The following is a 15597-nucleotide window of genomic DNA, read 5'->3' as shown; positions in this document are numbered from 1 at the left end:
GAGAAACTAAATTGATCAGTTTATTCAAAATATTGATTTAATATTTTGACTAAAACTTCATCTGGGTTTTGTCACCTCTTCCACATTTTCAAACATTAAAAACTGTTACGAAAAGTTCTGTCACAAAGTTCCACACCTGGTTCAAGTATGCATTAATGCGAAAATTACTAAGAGTTTCAATTGTCAATCCAAGAATTAAGATTAGTGAATTAAAATTTGTATGATAGAGTGTAGCATTTATCAAAAAAACGCTCCGCAGTATAAATAAAGTAAACAAAAAATTCAGATAAAGGCATACATATTAAAATGACATCAAATTTTTTATCAATGAAAAGGTCGCTTTCCAGTAATTCTTCCAGGGGGCTTTTATAACTCTTGAAGACCATCTTGTGTCACTCGGAGATTATCAAGTAAAGAGCCTCAAGATACATTTGTTGATGTGAAAGTATTTTTTGATGTGAGATGTTTTTCAAAAATAGCATATCTTTAAAAAAGTTCCCATGAAAGCATATGATACACCGAGTTGCTAAAATGTGTTTCTAGTACATGGCGTCAATGAACACTTACTAGATGAACATTAAGTTATAATATGAGCATAAAAATTTATGTAAAATGACATGGAATTTACGCGTAAAAATTGCACAGACTCTACTGTACGGGTATCTCATACAAGATGCTCCATCATAACATAGATTACTCAATTTTGAAATATTTAACCCATATGAAGCGATTACTTCTTTAGTTAAGGCAAACACTTATCCTCCATCAGTTTTTTCTGTTCTGAAAATTCAGGCAAATGATTTTCTAAGTTATCTAAATTGAATTTTACCATTTTATATTATTCTAAGTGAAAAATTTGGGGGTGCAACCGCCCCCTCTCGCACCCCCTATTTGCCGCCCCTGCCACAAGGTGTGTGACATGTTACGGAGGTGAGAGTTCAGATGTTGTGAACCAAAAATATACTAAAATAAAAATTATTATTAAAAAATTGTTGGTAGGTTCAAATAGACATATTTTTGATGAAATTAAAAATCATTGTTAAATGATTAGTTCCTACTGTAAAAGGAGTGTGACAGAAAAGTCATACTTTTTGACGAAGGACCCCTATTCCGTCAATTTCAGTGACTAAAAGTAGCACTTTTGACTAAAAGAAACAACCCCATTGCTACAAGTTGTATAAATGCAAGTTTCTTACTGTTACGAAAAACATTTTAAACTAACAGCATGAGCACACAATTAGATTTTTCATTTGGTTTTCATCTTTCACACTTTTACAGCCGTTTTAGATTGACTGAGCTCCTAACGATAGTGAAATACAGTCTCTGGATGCTGTAGCTTTGCAAGATCTGCAGACGAATAGGCTGTCTAGTATCTGCTTGCCATTCTTGCTGAACAGCTATAAGAGCTTTCCTGATTCAGGAAGGTGCCAAGATATTAATATAAACTTTTAAAATTGTCTTTGAATTTTCTTGATTTATTCCAGAAACTCAACATGCTTTTTATGGACAAGGTTTATAAATTAACCAGGACGATTCCATGTGAATTTCAGGATAAATACTGACTTTTAAACAGAAACTTTCCTGTTCTTTGCCAGATATGTCATTGGCAGAAATTAGGGACATTACCTGCCCGTTATTTTCCTGAAACTGTTCTGAATTTTTTACTGATTAATGTGAAAGAAGAAAGTATCAAATCAGGCAGCCATAAAGTAGGGTAAAATACAATTTATTACATAGAACAATAAATAATGTTGCATAGAATAATTACAAACTTTGGAACAAACGTATTTCTGCTAGTTTATTCACATTTTGCATTACAGTTGCACACATAACGTTTCGCTTAGCATTTCATAAAGACTTGATAGATATTTTTTACCTAGATCTATATGTAACTTTGAAAAACATAACTTTCAAGCTTCCTTATTTTATGACAGAGTTTTATTTAATTTTTTTAAATACATTCAGAATTAACGAAATTTCTTTCAGCAATTCAGTCAAATGTTCATCGGTGACAGAATATGTGTTATAATAACTGCCAAGAATATTTTAGTCTTTTAAAAAATGTATTTTTCAGGGATTAAAACATGGTGCATATTCAAATAAAAATAAGTGCCATATTTGCATTTTATTAGAAAATGGCCTCCAAATTTGAAAGATATGATGAGTTTTGCTTAGGTTAAGTAATACAAATCGATGATAAGAAAAATCACATAGGAAATTCGAACTCTAAGCCAAAATGAAGAACGTTTAATGACGCCAGTGAAGGGGTGTTTGGAGGAGACTCTTTATTATTCTGTTGAAGTTTAAAGAAGGTACTGCAGAGATCGACGATACCTGAAATGATTTAAAAATTGACATTCAGTAATGTAAAAATGCATTAAAGTCAAAACAGAAACAGTAGATCCTCGATTATCTGACAATCTCTTACCCGGAATTTCGTTTAACTGTGTTACTGGGACGCGAAGAGATGTTCACAATTTGGGAGTGTCCGTTAAGGGATGTTTTACAAAGGTTTTGCCATGCAATAAACATACTTTTTGATTTAGGTTACAGTTATTCCATTATTACTATAGTTTAATTTTTGATATATTTTGATAAAACCCATTTTGTTACTCTTCGGGTGTGTGAAAAGTTGACCTCATGTTTTGAGGGGTGTAGGTTAGTTAAAGTAGTGAGTTCCCCTTATTTTTCTCTTAATAAGTTCCTAACAAAGAATAAGTATAATTTTTTTCCGATTTTTTAAGCATTTTTATTTTAAAAACACTTGTGATTGGAAAATGTCAGGTTTTTCACAACTAGACCCTACTCAGAGCCCACAACCAAAGTTTCAACCTTTGGGTTATGCAGGATACAAACATTCATACGTACATACATGCGTACATAAGTTCACGCATACGTTAGAACATGCATACGCTCATACAGACGACAAAAGAAAACTCGTGGTAATTAACTCGGGGATCATCAAAATGATAATTTCGACTGCTTATACTTTTTAAGGTACATATGCACGGGCGAATGGACCGAAAAAACACCTCAATATTCATTCGGGGTGAATAAAATGGAAATTCAGACCGAAATTCGAGGTAAATTTTTGAGGACAATATTTCTTTTACTATGAAAAAAATAGTAAAAATTATGAAACAAAATTTATTTTTAAAATTTTAATGTTGGAAAATCTATATCAGAGTGAGATTAACCTAAATGTAAAATTATGTATAACATGATCAAGACACTAACAGAGAATTTCTGCTCTTTGGAGTTTATCCGAGTCTATCTGAGCACCCTTGCACAGTCAGTACCTTATAATTTCTGAAAAATGTTTCCAAAAACCTGGGAATTGGGATCATTTTTGAAATTTTCACCTGCGCTTCTTTCCAGGAGCCATTCGGCTCAGCCAAAAGTCTTGGTCTTTTCCTGTTCCGGTGACGTCACCGTAGTCGCAGTCCATGCCAGGCAGATTGATGGCACACGATCGCTTCCTGCAAAGAGATAGAAGTTTTAGAATAAGGCATATTTCGAAAGAGTGGCAATCAATTTACTCATGATGTTTTATGTGTTGGTTGGTAACTGTTTTAATCTGAGTCCTCAAACCACTCTCAACTTTCACCCGCAACTAGTTACTTAAGTCACATGACCCTATCCCAAGTGCTACAATTTAAAACTAAAAAAAAAAAAAACTGTGTTATCAGCTCCATCAGCGTGCAAGTGTGTAAAAAGGTGATGGAAAGCTTCACCAAAAAAGTGAAACACTATTCATCAAATCGTGGGGTCCATATGCCTCACGTGATATCTCATAACTAAATCTGGTTATTCTTACGTTTTAATGATCTTTCTAAATGAAGTTTAGTGTGTAATTACAGCCCATTTGTTTAAAGTTGTAATATTTGTACCTCAGAGCCAGAGTGACGTAAGTCCAAAAATTGCTATTTTCCGTTTATTAGTGCATTGTATGTTTATGCATTGTATGTCTCGATGCCTAATCCGCATCGAGCGGTATGAAACTCATTCTTTAAAAAAATCTTTTTCAATTTTTTAACAGGGCCAAAAGAGCGCAGGTCCCATTCTTTGCAAGCACAAGAAAAAAGTTTTTCCTTTGTCATGTAAAATGATCATAATGGGACTTAAGTGCTTTTAACTCTGAGGTACCGATATGTGTTTTTATTCGCGTTTCTTTATATAATTACTAGAGGCACCCACACGGCTTTGCCCGTAGTAGAAAAGTAAAAGGTCTGGATGATGAATTTCTCACCAAATGGCTATGTTAAATGGCTCGCCCATGTTACGGTTCCACGTTATGATGATTTCGTAGTTTACAATTCCACGTTGTGATCATTTGCTCGGAAAAAGTTTCTTAAAATTGGAATGGAAAAAAAACAAAATCGAATGTTCGAAAAATCGCTTCAAGGTGCACACCCCCATGCTACAAACTAACTTTGTGCCAAATTTCATGAAAATCGGCCGAACGGTCTAGGCACTATGCGCGTCACAGAGATCCTGACAGACAGAGATCCGGACAGAGAGAGAGCCTGACAGACAGAGAGAGATGCGGACAGAGAGACTTTCAGCTTTATTATTAGTAAAGATAAAGATAACCCAGATAAACTTACCCCAAACGTGAATGACGCGCGCAGAGACATTTTCCTCAACCACAATATTTTTCGACAAAAGGAAGACAAGAAATAGCTTTACTACAGGTAAATCGGCCATTATGACCGATTCTAATTACTAGTGAGCGAGTTAAAAGATTCGCAGGGCAATGCCACGACTTCCTATTATGTGGTTTTGCTTTTGAGAGTTTCAATGAAATGCACCTCGAATTGCGCAGTTAATAAAACCGAGTGAAAAGGTCCGCCGGAATTGAGTGTTAACGAGGCGGGAACGTGGTTAGTGTCGGCTCGAGGCCCTTTGCATAGATATTAGAAATTAAACGAGCGAATGATTCGAGATTATTAGATTCTGCTGGAAAACGTGAAGGTTAAAACCCCAGGTTTGTGTCGAGGAAACCTCCCCGAAAGCAATAATCGAAGTTTTTGATTGCATCACTTTAGACCTGAGATGGTTACTACATCGTTTGTTTTCCCTCTTTCCAGAGTCTTCTAAAGCTTCAGGATAAACGCATTCGCTGCGAGAAATGTGAGCAACATTTAAAAAAAAAACATCTGCATCAACAAGTGATTTTGTATCAATGTCAATATTAGTATAATGTTAGTTTTAGAGAACAAGGTCTTCAACAAAAGCCACAAAATTAAAATTCTCATTGCATCCAAAAGGAAGGGAAGGGTTTAAAGTAAAAGCATTGAAATTCTGTTTCCTTTTTCTCCAATTGACTCTACCCACAATGAATTAAAATGCAACAATTATACGATTTACTAGTATACTCAGTACTGTAAACTGAAGAGAGCCACTGCTTCGTAGGGTTTCGTTTCGTTAAAAAGTTATATTTTAAAGAATTAAAAGTTACATTTTGAGTCAAAGAAACATAGTGTTGCTTTTCCTTAGTACTCCAGTGCTGGCCAAATTATTAGACTAAAGAGTTTTTTTTTTTTTTTTTGCTTTTTGTACACTATTTGTACTAAAATACTATTTATTTTACTGTTAAAGTACAGTACATACTGTACACTGATTGTTACGTTATTTTAGCATAATTAAATGTTTGCAGGTAGCAGCACTGTCTGCTTTGTTTATGTTCTTTGTTTATCTACCTACCAGGAACATAACCTCAATCAGCTTAAACAGTTCACTAGTTCTTTTTATTAGTGTGTTGTTCTCTTATATTTAAAGTTAGTTTTAGGTAATTAGTGAGTATGTGTAGATGAGTATATATAATTGTGAGTATAAACAATTTTCTACCCCCTTTTTTAAAAAGTTAAGAAATGGTGTAAACCTTGTGAAAAGTATGCCAAAAAGACTTAAAATGCTCATCAAGAATAAGGGAACGCATACTAAATATTAGATAATTATTTCACTGTTCGTTAATGTGTCTATAGTTATGTAATCAATAAAGAATTTTCTTTTAAAACAGTCTTAGTCTAATAATTTGGCCAGCACTGTAAATGCTTTTCGTAATAGGCTTGATGACACTATTTAAATATCTGAACATAAAAAATAACTCACGTCTTATTACAAAGTTTAAAGTAATTTTCTAACATATTTCCAAATCTTAATGCATAAAAAAATGCAGAATGTTATTTGGAAACAATAGCAATAAAATTAAATCGCCGCAAACTGCCGATAAACTGATGATAGAGAATCATTCCAGTCTTTCATTGCCCCATTTGGTAATCGACAAATTTAAAAGCAACAAAAACTGAAAGTATTAAGGTAGCAAATTGCGATGATAAGGAGTGTATGGATTTAACTTAAATCACGTTGAAGTGAGAGATCGAAGTGATCTCTTTCGCAGCTTTGACTGGAAGTTAGCTCTAGATTTGAATGTGGTCACAAGCCCAGTAGAAACGGAGGCATGGTGAATATGAGTGTTTAAAATTTAGATTTACATTTTTTGTTTATGCTCTGATTTTCTAAGTTGCTTTATCTTGCTTTATAAACAAACTCAACTGAATAAAAGCAGATCCTTTTTGTCATCTTTTCTTAAGTGTAAAAGCATTATGCTTTAAAACATCATTAATGTTATTTAGAGAGTAAGTATGTTTTTACATATGGGAAAGTAAAGGGCAGTATTTACAGAAATGAGGTTTTGAGGAATTTGAAGGAACGCGTTTTGGATTCCATGCAAAAAGTAGGGAAATGTTGGAATTTGACGTCTGTTTCGTGCTTTATTTTCAGCGGAAACCAAATGAGCAAGTTTGTGTACAATAAAACGAAAGTGCAATAAACTGTACAAATAAATACAAAAGGTAGAAATGCGAAGAAAGGAAAAGTGAAAACTATGCAAATGCTTCCCTTTAACTTTCTACTGTAGTTTTCATCTTTGGTTCTTCACCAAGTTCTTTTCTTTTTTCAACCCGCATTTTCAGAATTCAGTTCAACCTAACGTTTCGCTGTTTTCAGTTGTTTAAAACTGATTTTCGACCTTTGTCACACATTTTTTTCTTATTTGGAAGGATATGATCATTATGTTACTTGATAAGACTGACTAACTATAGGATGTCTCCAACCAGAGACCAGACTGAATTTAAGTAAAAATAAGTCCTATTAGGATTTATCTTCAAAAAATGTGCTTCCGTTTTTTTACAACGAAAAAAATTCGGGCCATTGGGATTCGCTTGACCATCTGTTATACTTTGACAGACATATTTATTGAAAAATTAATACAAGACCGGTCCTAAGAGAGTTAGCAAACTGTGCCGCTGTCTTGAGCTAAAGATTTTTGGCAGTGGCAATTTTTTGCCGTCTAATTTTAATTAATGCTAATTAATGCTTTCAGTGCCAAAAGTTGTGCGAGTGCCCTCGCTAAGTATCTGTACTACGAGACACTCTCAAATGGATTTAGAGGTCAAAGAAAACAAACACTTACTCCAATTTTTCGAGCTTGCTGTCGAGATCTTGAAGAATATTTTTGATATAACTCAACTGTCTCCTTTTGTTGACAATCTCTCGTAAGGACCGTTGCGGAATCGTTTGGCTATAAAAAAGGGGGAGAGACATTATTACGTTACAAAACCAGTGTGAAACTTGCAAAAGGCTGTCATTAAGAAATGCAGACAATGCGAAAATACATCAAAGCCAAAACCAGAACAGTGGTGATGACATTCATTTTTTTTCTCATTATACATATCATTATACAACGAAGTGTTGCTATTACGGTATAGATCAAAAGTGCTAGTAAAGCTGGTAGTAGTTTACTATTGTAATTGCATTTCCTTCAACTATTAATTAATTAGGGCTATGATTACGTTGTTATTTAAAAAATTGATTTACACCAATCTAGTTATTGTAACAAAATAATTACAGAGTTTTTTGCTTATAATATTGATACTTCAAGATGAACCATTCGCATGTGTTACTGCTAACTCAAGGTAAAAATAATCCTTTAGTATATTTTTTACAACTGGATATTTATAGAGCAGTCGTGCCCGGAACAGTAATAACAGTTAAGACTACACTTACATCAAAAAGAAAAGTAGTAGTTACTTGTGATGATTTCATGGTTGCCGTAAATAATGATGTTCCTTACTGACCATTTTAAAGTTCTATTTATTAGTAGGGGGCATCCCCCCCCCCCGCTTGCAATCGCCAACTCCAAAACTTTTAGAACATCCCTTTACACGTCGGCTCATAAATCGGCTCACGATTGTAGATTAGCAGGTATGACTTCAGAAATATGCTCATATATTTTACTAATTCGTTTGGTTTCAAGCAGTAATTAGCACAAATACAAACATCACATTTAATTTACGTTTTTTTTAAAAATAAAAACGAAGATTCTTTATTCTTGTGTGTATTGTATTTTCTAATTTTAAAAGGTAGCAACATTGCTGCTCTTTATGAGCAAAGAGTACGTAACTGAATTGATATAGAAATTGAATGATTTCTTTAAGCACTTAAAAGGATGTTCGCTGAATAGTTTTAACATTAAATGAGATTGACTTTGAAATTAAGGTAATATGCATTGAAAAAAGTATGCAATGTCATTTTTCTCCATGCTCAAAAAGTGTAACGGAATTTAGTGTAACGGCACCAGTAACAGACATGCTTAAGACTCTCAGGTAAACTCAATTTTCTGGGCCTTCTAATGTATTTAGACTTTTTTAAAACTATTTTTCTTTCATACAACTACATCTCATCTAACGTTTGGCTGCTTCTGGATCCCTTGAATCAGTTAATTCGGTTTTTATTTGCTTAATTTTGAAAAAATGGTCCGACCCCCAGAAACAGACACCGACGATTCTGATGATACCCAGTAATAGATAGGAGGAGGAAAGGGTGAGTAATTAACCTAATTCCCCTTTTCTCTTCAAAATGTGCAAACATTCTTTGTTTTTGAATCTAAAACCTGATTAAATTCAAATGAACATAAAACACCGGCAGATCTCGTGGTGGCTGTTCACAACCTTCCACCACTGCCTTGTAAATACCAACTGGCTCATAAGATTCACTTTGATAAAAACACTAGATGGTTGCACCCTATTCATGGGTAGCAGAAACATCAGTTTTACGCGCCTAAAATTCTTATTACTTAAATCCAAACTTACGATTGTCTGTTACCGGACACTTGTCTGTTACTGGTGCCGTTACCCTATATGTATTTTGAGCAACTTATGTTTCTCTGAAAACTTCAAATAAAGAGCAATTTATTGCAATAGAAGAATGAGGCAATGAGAAGCAAAAATGGGCAAGTGGACTTTTTTTTAGTTTTGAGTAAAATGCATGTAAAGCTCACACCTTAGGTTAACTTCCATTGGAAGGTTTTTGAAATTATGATGTTTACTGTAGGGCTACCGGTATCATCTCTAGCCCCCAAACAAAGGAAAGTTTCTTCTAACATTTGTGCTACTTACATCCGAATAGTTATTTTGGCGTTTACGCCCCCCCCCCCCCCCCCCACTTCCTTCAAGGTATTTCATATTACTATACAATACAGGATAGCCATAAGAAAACAACCCACTTTAAAGATTTCTGATAACGAAACTAATGCCCAGAAATTAACAAAATTTTGTGCAGAACATAAGATGGGATCTTGTTTAAACGAATAAATAAATAAATAAATCGCCACCACTGACAGTTTTTGATGCAATGTAGCATTTACTTTTTATTTTTAATTCGATTTCAAAATCGTTTCCATCACCTTCACCAGATGGAGCTCCTCCACCCATTATCCTTCGTGGCGTCCCGGACCTCAATATATATGACTTTCAGTTTTGGAGGCATTTGAAGCATTTCGTAAGTCATGATGATACCAGAATTTCACCAGATCTTAAAAGGAGAATTTCACGACATGTTCCGTAGCATTTCCGGATTACACGACGATCAACTGTAGAACATGATATTTTGCGATTCCAGAAGGCAGCCGAAAATGATGGCCGTCATATTGTACATGTTTTATTGCAATAAATGTTTTTAGCTCTTTAAACGTATAATTCATCAAAGACGCCCTCTGGTGGCGATATTTTAAACTACTATTTATTTGCTCTAACGAATCCCCATCCCAACACTATTTTTTACACAATGGTTTCGTCACCAGACAACTTTTAAAGCAGGGTCGTTTAATTATGGCCACCCTGCACTTAAGCAAAATATAAACTTTATTCAACTTATCATTTTAAAATATCTTCCAAAAGGAAAAAAAAAAGCAGTTTTAATGTTTTATTTGTCAACCGTGCGATCAGTCATTCTACACGTTATCAATCTATGCTTCTATGCTTTGTTCTACCAATATGGAAGTCGAGTTAATAGCGGATGCCTTAATTCGAATATCAATATTTTAGAATCAGCCCCCGAGCCCTGTGTAATGCCGTCAATCAACATCCCTTGATTAATCTGCATTTAATCTTCTGGAATAGAATATGCCTCGTAACTCAGAATGCCCAGAGAATTTATGCCCTCTGCCACTTTAGAACATCAAACTTTATGTTGAGTTAAATACATCACTTATAGCTGAACGAACATATTAAAATTCAAACGAATTCATTTTTTTCTTTATTACAACGTTTTGATTTTATGCCTATGTTCGGAATTTTTAAAAAAGGAACTCAGCATATTCTTTATTGCTCAGAAATTTAAGAGCTAACTTTAATTGCACATGTGTTTTAGAGCAACAGTTATGTCAAAAAAGTAATCATCGTACTCGTTGAAATTGAAAAGATGACACTGATATCTTGTCCTGATAATTATTAAGGGATGTTGAAGATTTTGGGGGCTGATTCAAAAAAAAAAAATATTTAAGTGCTTGCAGTTTCAAATGCGTAAACACCTTAGAACTTTAGTAGTTCAAAAATACAAATAAATTGAATAATATTCAATTTATGATAGGTATTAAGGAATGAATTGAACATTTAGGTGACTATTAAGTTATCTTCTGCAGGTACTAATAAAATGAAAAAATAAATAAATAAATAAAATAGAAAAGCATTCGTGGATGAAAGAAAAAGGAATGCATGATGTCGAGCATCTTATTGCGAAAATCAAATTAAAATATACGAATTGTTACAAGTGCCAATACGACGTTTTATGACACTGAGAACATTCATCTTTTAAACGGCACCTACAGGGTGTCCTGAAAAAGACTGACTGTTTTCAAAAATTTATAACAGGAAAACAGTAAATGATGAAAAAATAATTCTTGCAGAAAATTCATGCGTTGGACCGTACATGTTTTCCTGCTGAGTTCCATTTTTAGTTGAAAAATTTTCCAATAGATGGCGCTGCACATAGTAAGCCCGTGAATAAAAAAAAGATAGAAAATTACATCATAATTTTTCGAAAAATGTTTATAAATGAACGAAAGTACATAACAGTATTTTCAAAATGACAACCGTCAGCTGTAATCACGTGTCGCAATCGCAGCAAAAATCCGTGAATTTCAATTCTTCTTCTTTGACTTACAGGTTTACTATGCGCAGCGCCATCTATTGAAACATTTTTGAACTAAAATTTTGAACCTGTAAGAATTTCTCTTGTATCATTTACCGTTTTCCTGTTATACATTTTTGAAAACATTCATTCTATTTCAGGACACCCTGTAAATTCCACTAATGGCATCATTCTAAATCTCTGTTGCGAGGATGAATAATAAGACATTTCAATAAAGTTTTTCGTACTTTCGTACTAACATAGCCAAAAGTCGTGCGTTGATAATAACGGAGTTTTTAGTCCCGCTTGAAACTTTCTCTACTGTTCATTGAGAAATTGATGATTAGGAGCGTCACTAAGACTTTTCAAGTGTTCAATAATTTCTTGACAAAATATCTCTTTTCTTTCAGCCGCTTTATCTTCCTAAAATTTTTCATTGGTGGAAAATAATCAGAAACGTTGAAATGGACAAAAGTTATTCAGATACTTTTTTTTTATTTTGAAAATTCAAAATCTGTTCATTTACTTTCTTTTTCGGCTGGCAGAGGAAAATTCAATTCATTTTTTTTTCGTGACATTGACGCTTAAATACGCATGTGTTTACCCGATGGCGTACCTATGGGATCTAACGGTCCTCGCGAACTTTAGAGATGCTGCCTCCCGGCCAACATAATATTTCATAGAAATTCAATAAAATCAATAACATTATCAATTCATTGGGAAGCGATAATAGTGTCCTTTCATGAACCAAAGATAGAATACGATTTTCAGTTCTATTTATAAGAATGCATTTGTTTCCAAAGGTTATTAAATTTTGAAATTTTGTTTAAAAACACTGGAGGAAAAATGTACAATAATCACAATTTATACATTTACTAAAAGAAAAAAAAACTATCTCTTTAATGCACAGAGCAACTATTCCAATCGAATGTGAAATCTTAACCAATTTCTTTTTGCGCATTTTTCACCCAAAATAAATTTTCGTATCTGCGCATTGGAAAGTTTCGCAATTAAGCAAGCTTCACCGCATTGGACTGTTTAATAACTGACAAAGTAAGAAGCCCCATTTGCTTTAACATCTATTCTTTTTATCATATAAACCCCAAAACTTTTAATTTCACCACACTCGAGAGTAAAGAATTCAACAGGTTTTTCTTTCTCCTTGTCATAAACAACGGGATTGATTCTAAATAACGGGTGTTTTTACAGGAACCCTACAGCCCAGAGCTGTTATTAAACTAAAGCTGGTTGAGAGAGATTTGATGCTCATTGTAAAAAAGTAACACTGAGGATGACGTTTTTTTAAACTTTGTTTAGTGCTGTGCTTACAATGAAAAATATGCCGTGGTGTTAGATGTCTGTGATTCCCCCAAGTTTCGTTTATTTTCTTTTTCCTCTCCAGAAGTTCCTCTGTAGTCCAATAGGAAAGCCCTGATCTAGATTATTAATTGAGGCGAAGTCTGGTTGTTATTCTTTTTACCCCCCTCTCAAATCAAAGAGATGAAAGTTTTGTAGAATTCTTTTGTTGAATCATTTGAATTTCATATGTGAGAAGAAAAAGTTCCGTCCAAGTCTTGCGAAACCCTCGAGTGAGTTCCGTGGAACCCTTGGGGTTCCATGGAACACAATTTAAGAAACTCTAGTCTAAACTAACAGTTCTCTGAATATGAAAAAAAAAGATTTTTTTTTTCTTTTTGCATGCAATCATACACAAATGGACATTTTGCTTTAGAAACCAGTAAAAATTGAAAAGAAAAGGGTTAGCTAACTTACATTTGAAGAAAAACTGGCGCCACCTACACGATCATTCTGATCTAAAAGACAAGTTTACACTCTGATATTTACTACTGCATCCCGTAAACCCTCAATCATTAGTAAAGACTTAATTAATCAAATTCTGATAAATTCCGTCAAAGTTCCAAAAATTCTGACAAAATCTAGACACATTCTCATTTTACTTTTGGTGTCGCACAAGGAGCTAGAAATTTGATTAGTTAATGGTTGTTCATGTTGTCGGTTGGCGGAAAACGATTGTTTCCGAGTAAGTGCAAAACTCGACTTAAAAAGATTATACATGAAACGGGCAGAGCTGTTAAAGCAAATGCGAATGAGATTGTCTGCAAGGACCGCGGGTAAAGTATGGTAATTTTCTTGAGATTTGTATTATTGCTGCTGATTAAGAACAAAAGTAAATGCAATACTTTCTTTTTCCCAAACATTAACGCTTTGATTACATTTTCCTGATTTGTTGAAATCGATAATTTCTTTTAGTATTTTTCTTTTAGTATTTGGTATTTCGTTTAAAGATTGTTTCGATATCTGCAGCTTCAGAGTTTTTTTCTTTCTTTTAATCATCTGTCAATGAAATATTACCAAAGGAAAAGTATATTTATTTTCCTTATTTGATTTTAAACAGCTTAAATATGAAATTTTAAAGAATGTCGAAACAAAAACATATTTTGACATAGATCTATGTTTAGAAAACCATATTGAGATTCTTTTATAGATTGACGTCAAAGTACTTCGGTGTCACAATATTTTCTTTTGACATGAAACGACGTTTTTCGATGTTTACAAAAACTTTCTATTTTTCTCCTAAATTGCATATTCATTACAAAATTACAAAATAATCGCTTTTGATTATGGTTAACTGGTTAAAAAAGGCAAAACAAGAAATAAAAACGATTTTTTTTAAATATAAAACCGGTGAAAAAATATACTTTGACATAGTTCTTTATTTTAAGAAACGTATCCGTTATCAATCGGGATTCAAAACGTCGATCTATGTCGGTCCTACGTCGATCTATATCTTTGTGCTACTAGGGAATCAGGGATACCCACGAGAGTGGTTTATGGATCCCTCTGCATCATTGATATTTTTAGAGGGTATTTTTTAGAGAGTTTTGACCTCGTTTGGGGTGAAGGTCTTCAAGGGTGCTTCATAGCGTTTTAGGGGTGTCCGTCTTCGGGCAGACGGGCACTCCTGTATCAAATAATAAAATAAAATAACTTAAAAAGTATCTCAATTTATATTTCTATGACGCTTAAAAGATATTTCTTTCTAACAATTTCTTAAAAGTTTCTAACTGTATTCAAGCGACTTTTCATAGCAATTCCAAAGCATATTTATGAATTAAAATTTTTAGTGGTTAACAAAATAGTTCCTTTTCTTTTTGATTTTAAGATTAAAATCGAATTTTATTCTTAATTATTTACAAAAATATTCATAAATAGTTGTCCAAAAAGCAATTAAATAAGGATCTTTTTTGCATGATGTAGTTAACAGCATTAATTATATTCATTATAATAATATTACCTGATTTCAGTTTAAACTATAATTATATGGATTTCATTGATCTCCTATTTAAAAAAAAACCTTCTCGGACTAAATATTGTTTTTTAAAATTTGTTCTTCTTTAAACTGTTTTATAATTTGAATTTTAATTATTTTTCAGTAAACTTTAAAGTAGCTGAGAAATAATCCCGGTCATAAACTAGCAATTCAAATGATTTACTATTTTTCTGTCTTTTAATTTTCCCATATCGCTAATACTAATTTAATTATATAATACAGTCGAGTTTTAAGTGGACTTCTTTGCAAAATGAGATTTATTAACGCGAAATCCTTAAAAGCCATCCTTTTTCCAATGCTTTTATTAGGTAGTGAAAAAGTAGGACTTCAATACGTTTTCTCTAATGCACATGGGAAAAACTTTAATGAAGTTATTAACGCTAAGAATGGTTTTGTTTAGTTTTTACTCTAGTTGAATCAGCATTCAGCAATCAATTTTGATTCATATGTTTTTTGAGAAACTTTTTATTGCTAAGTACTTTTTTGTAAAGGAAAAATAAATCATTCGAACTTCGATGAAAGAAACCTCTTTTAAAGTGGCATTAGATAAAATCGGCGATGAATTAATAATAAAATGGAGTGTTTGTAATTAATTCATTGGAATTCATATCTATTTTTGGGAAACACAGAGTTAATTAATTTTTGATAAAAGTATATGAACAGTATAAATTCAACATGATCTTATTGAAAGATATAGATAGGATAAATTGAATTCGCATAATATAGCTCGGAAAGTTAAAACTAAAATAACAATATTTTGATTATAAATGTGA

At 33.1% G+C, this 15597-nt stretch overlaps 1 protein-coding gene across 1 annotated transcript; it reads right to left on the bottom strand.

Moving 5' to 3' along the window:
• Positions 1 to 1710: 1710 nt before the first annotated feature.
• On the bottom strand, positions 1711 to 7585 carry LOC129233231 (uncharacterized; the record flags this gene model as incomplete). The annotated part of the gene is made up of 3 exons (XM_054867285.1): positions 1711 to 2334; positions 3363 to 3479; positions 7478 to 7585. Coding segments are annotated over 3 exons (256 nt in total), but the record flags the coding sequence as incomplete, so codon positions are not given.
• Between the last annotated feature and the right edge of the window lie 8012 nt (positions 7586 to 15597).

Source organism: Uloborus diversus, unplaced genomic scaffold (genome assembly GCF_026930045.1).
Source record: "Uloborus diversus isolate 005 unplaced genomic scaffold, Udiv.v.3.1 scaffold_266, whole genome shotgun sequence".
Classification (NCBI taxonomy): domain Eukaryota; kingdom Metazoa; phylum Arthropoda; class Arachnida; order Araneae; family Uloboridae; genus Uloborus; species Uloborus diversus.
Note: the sequence above shows the minus strand (reverse complement) of the source record. Positions and strands in the feature narration are given on the sequence as shown.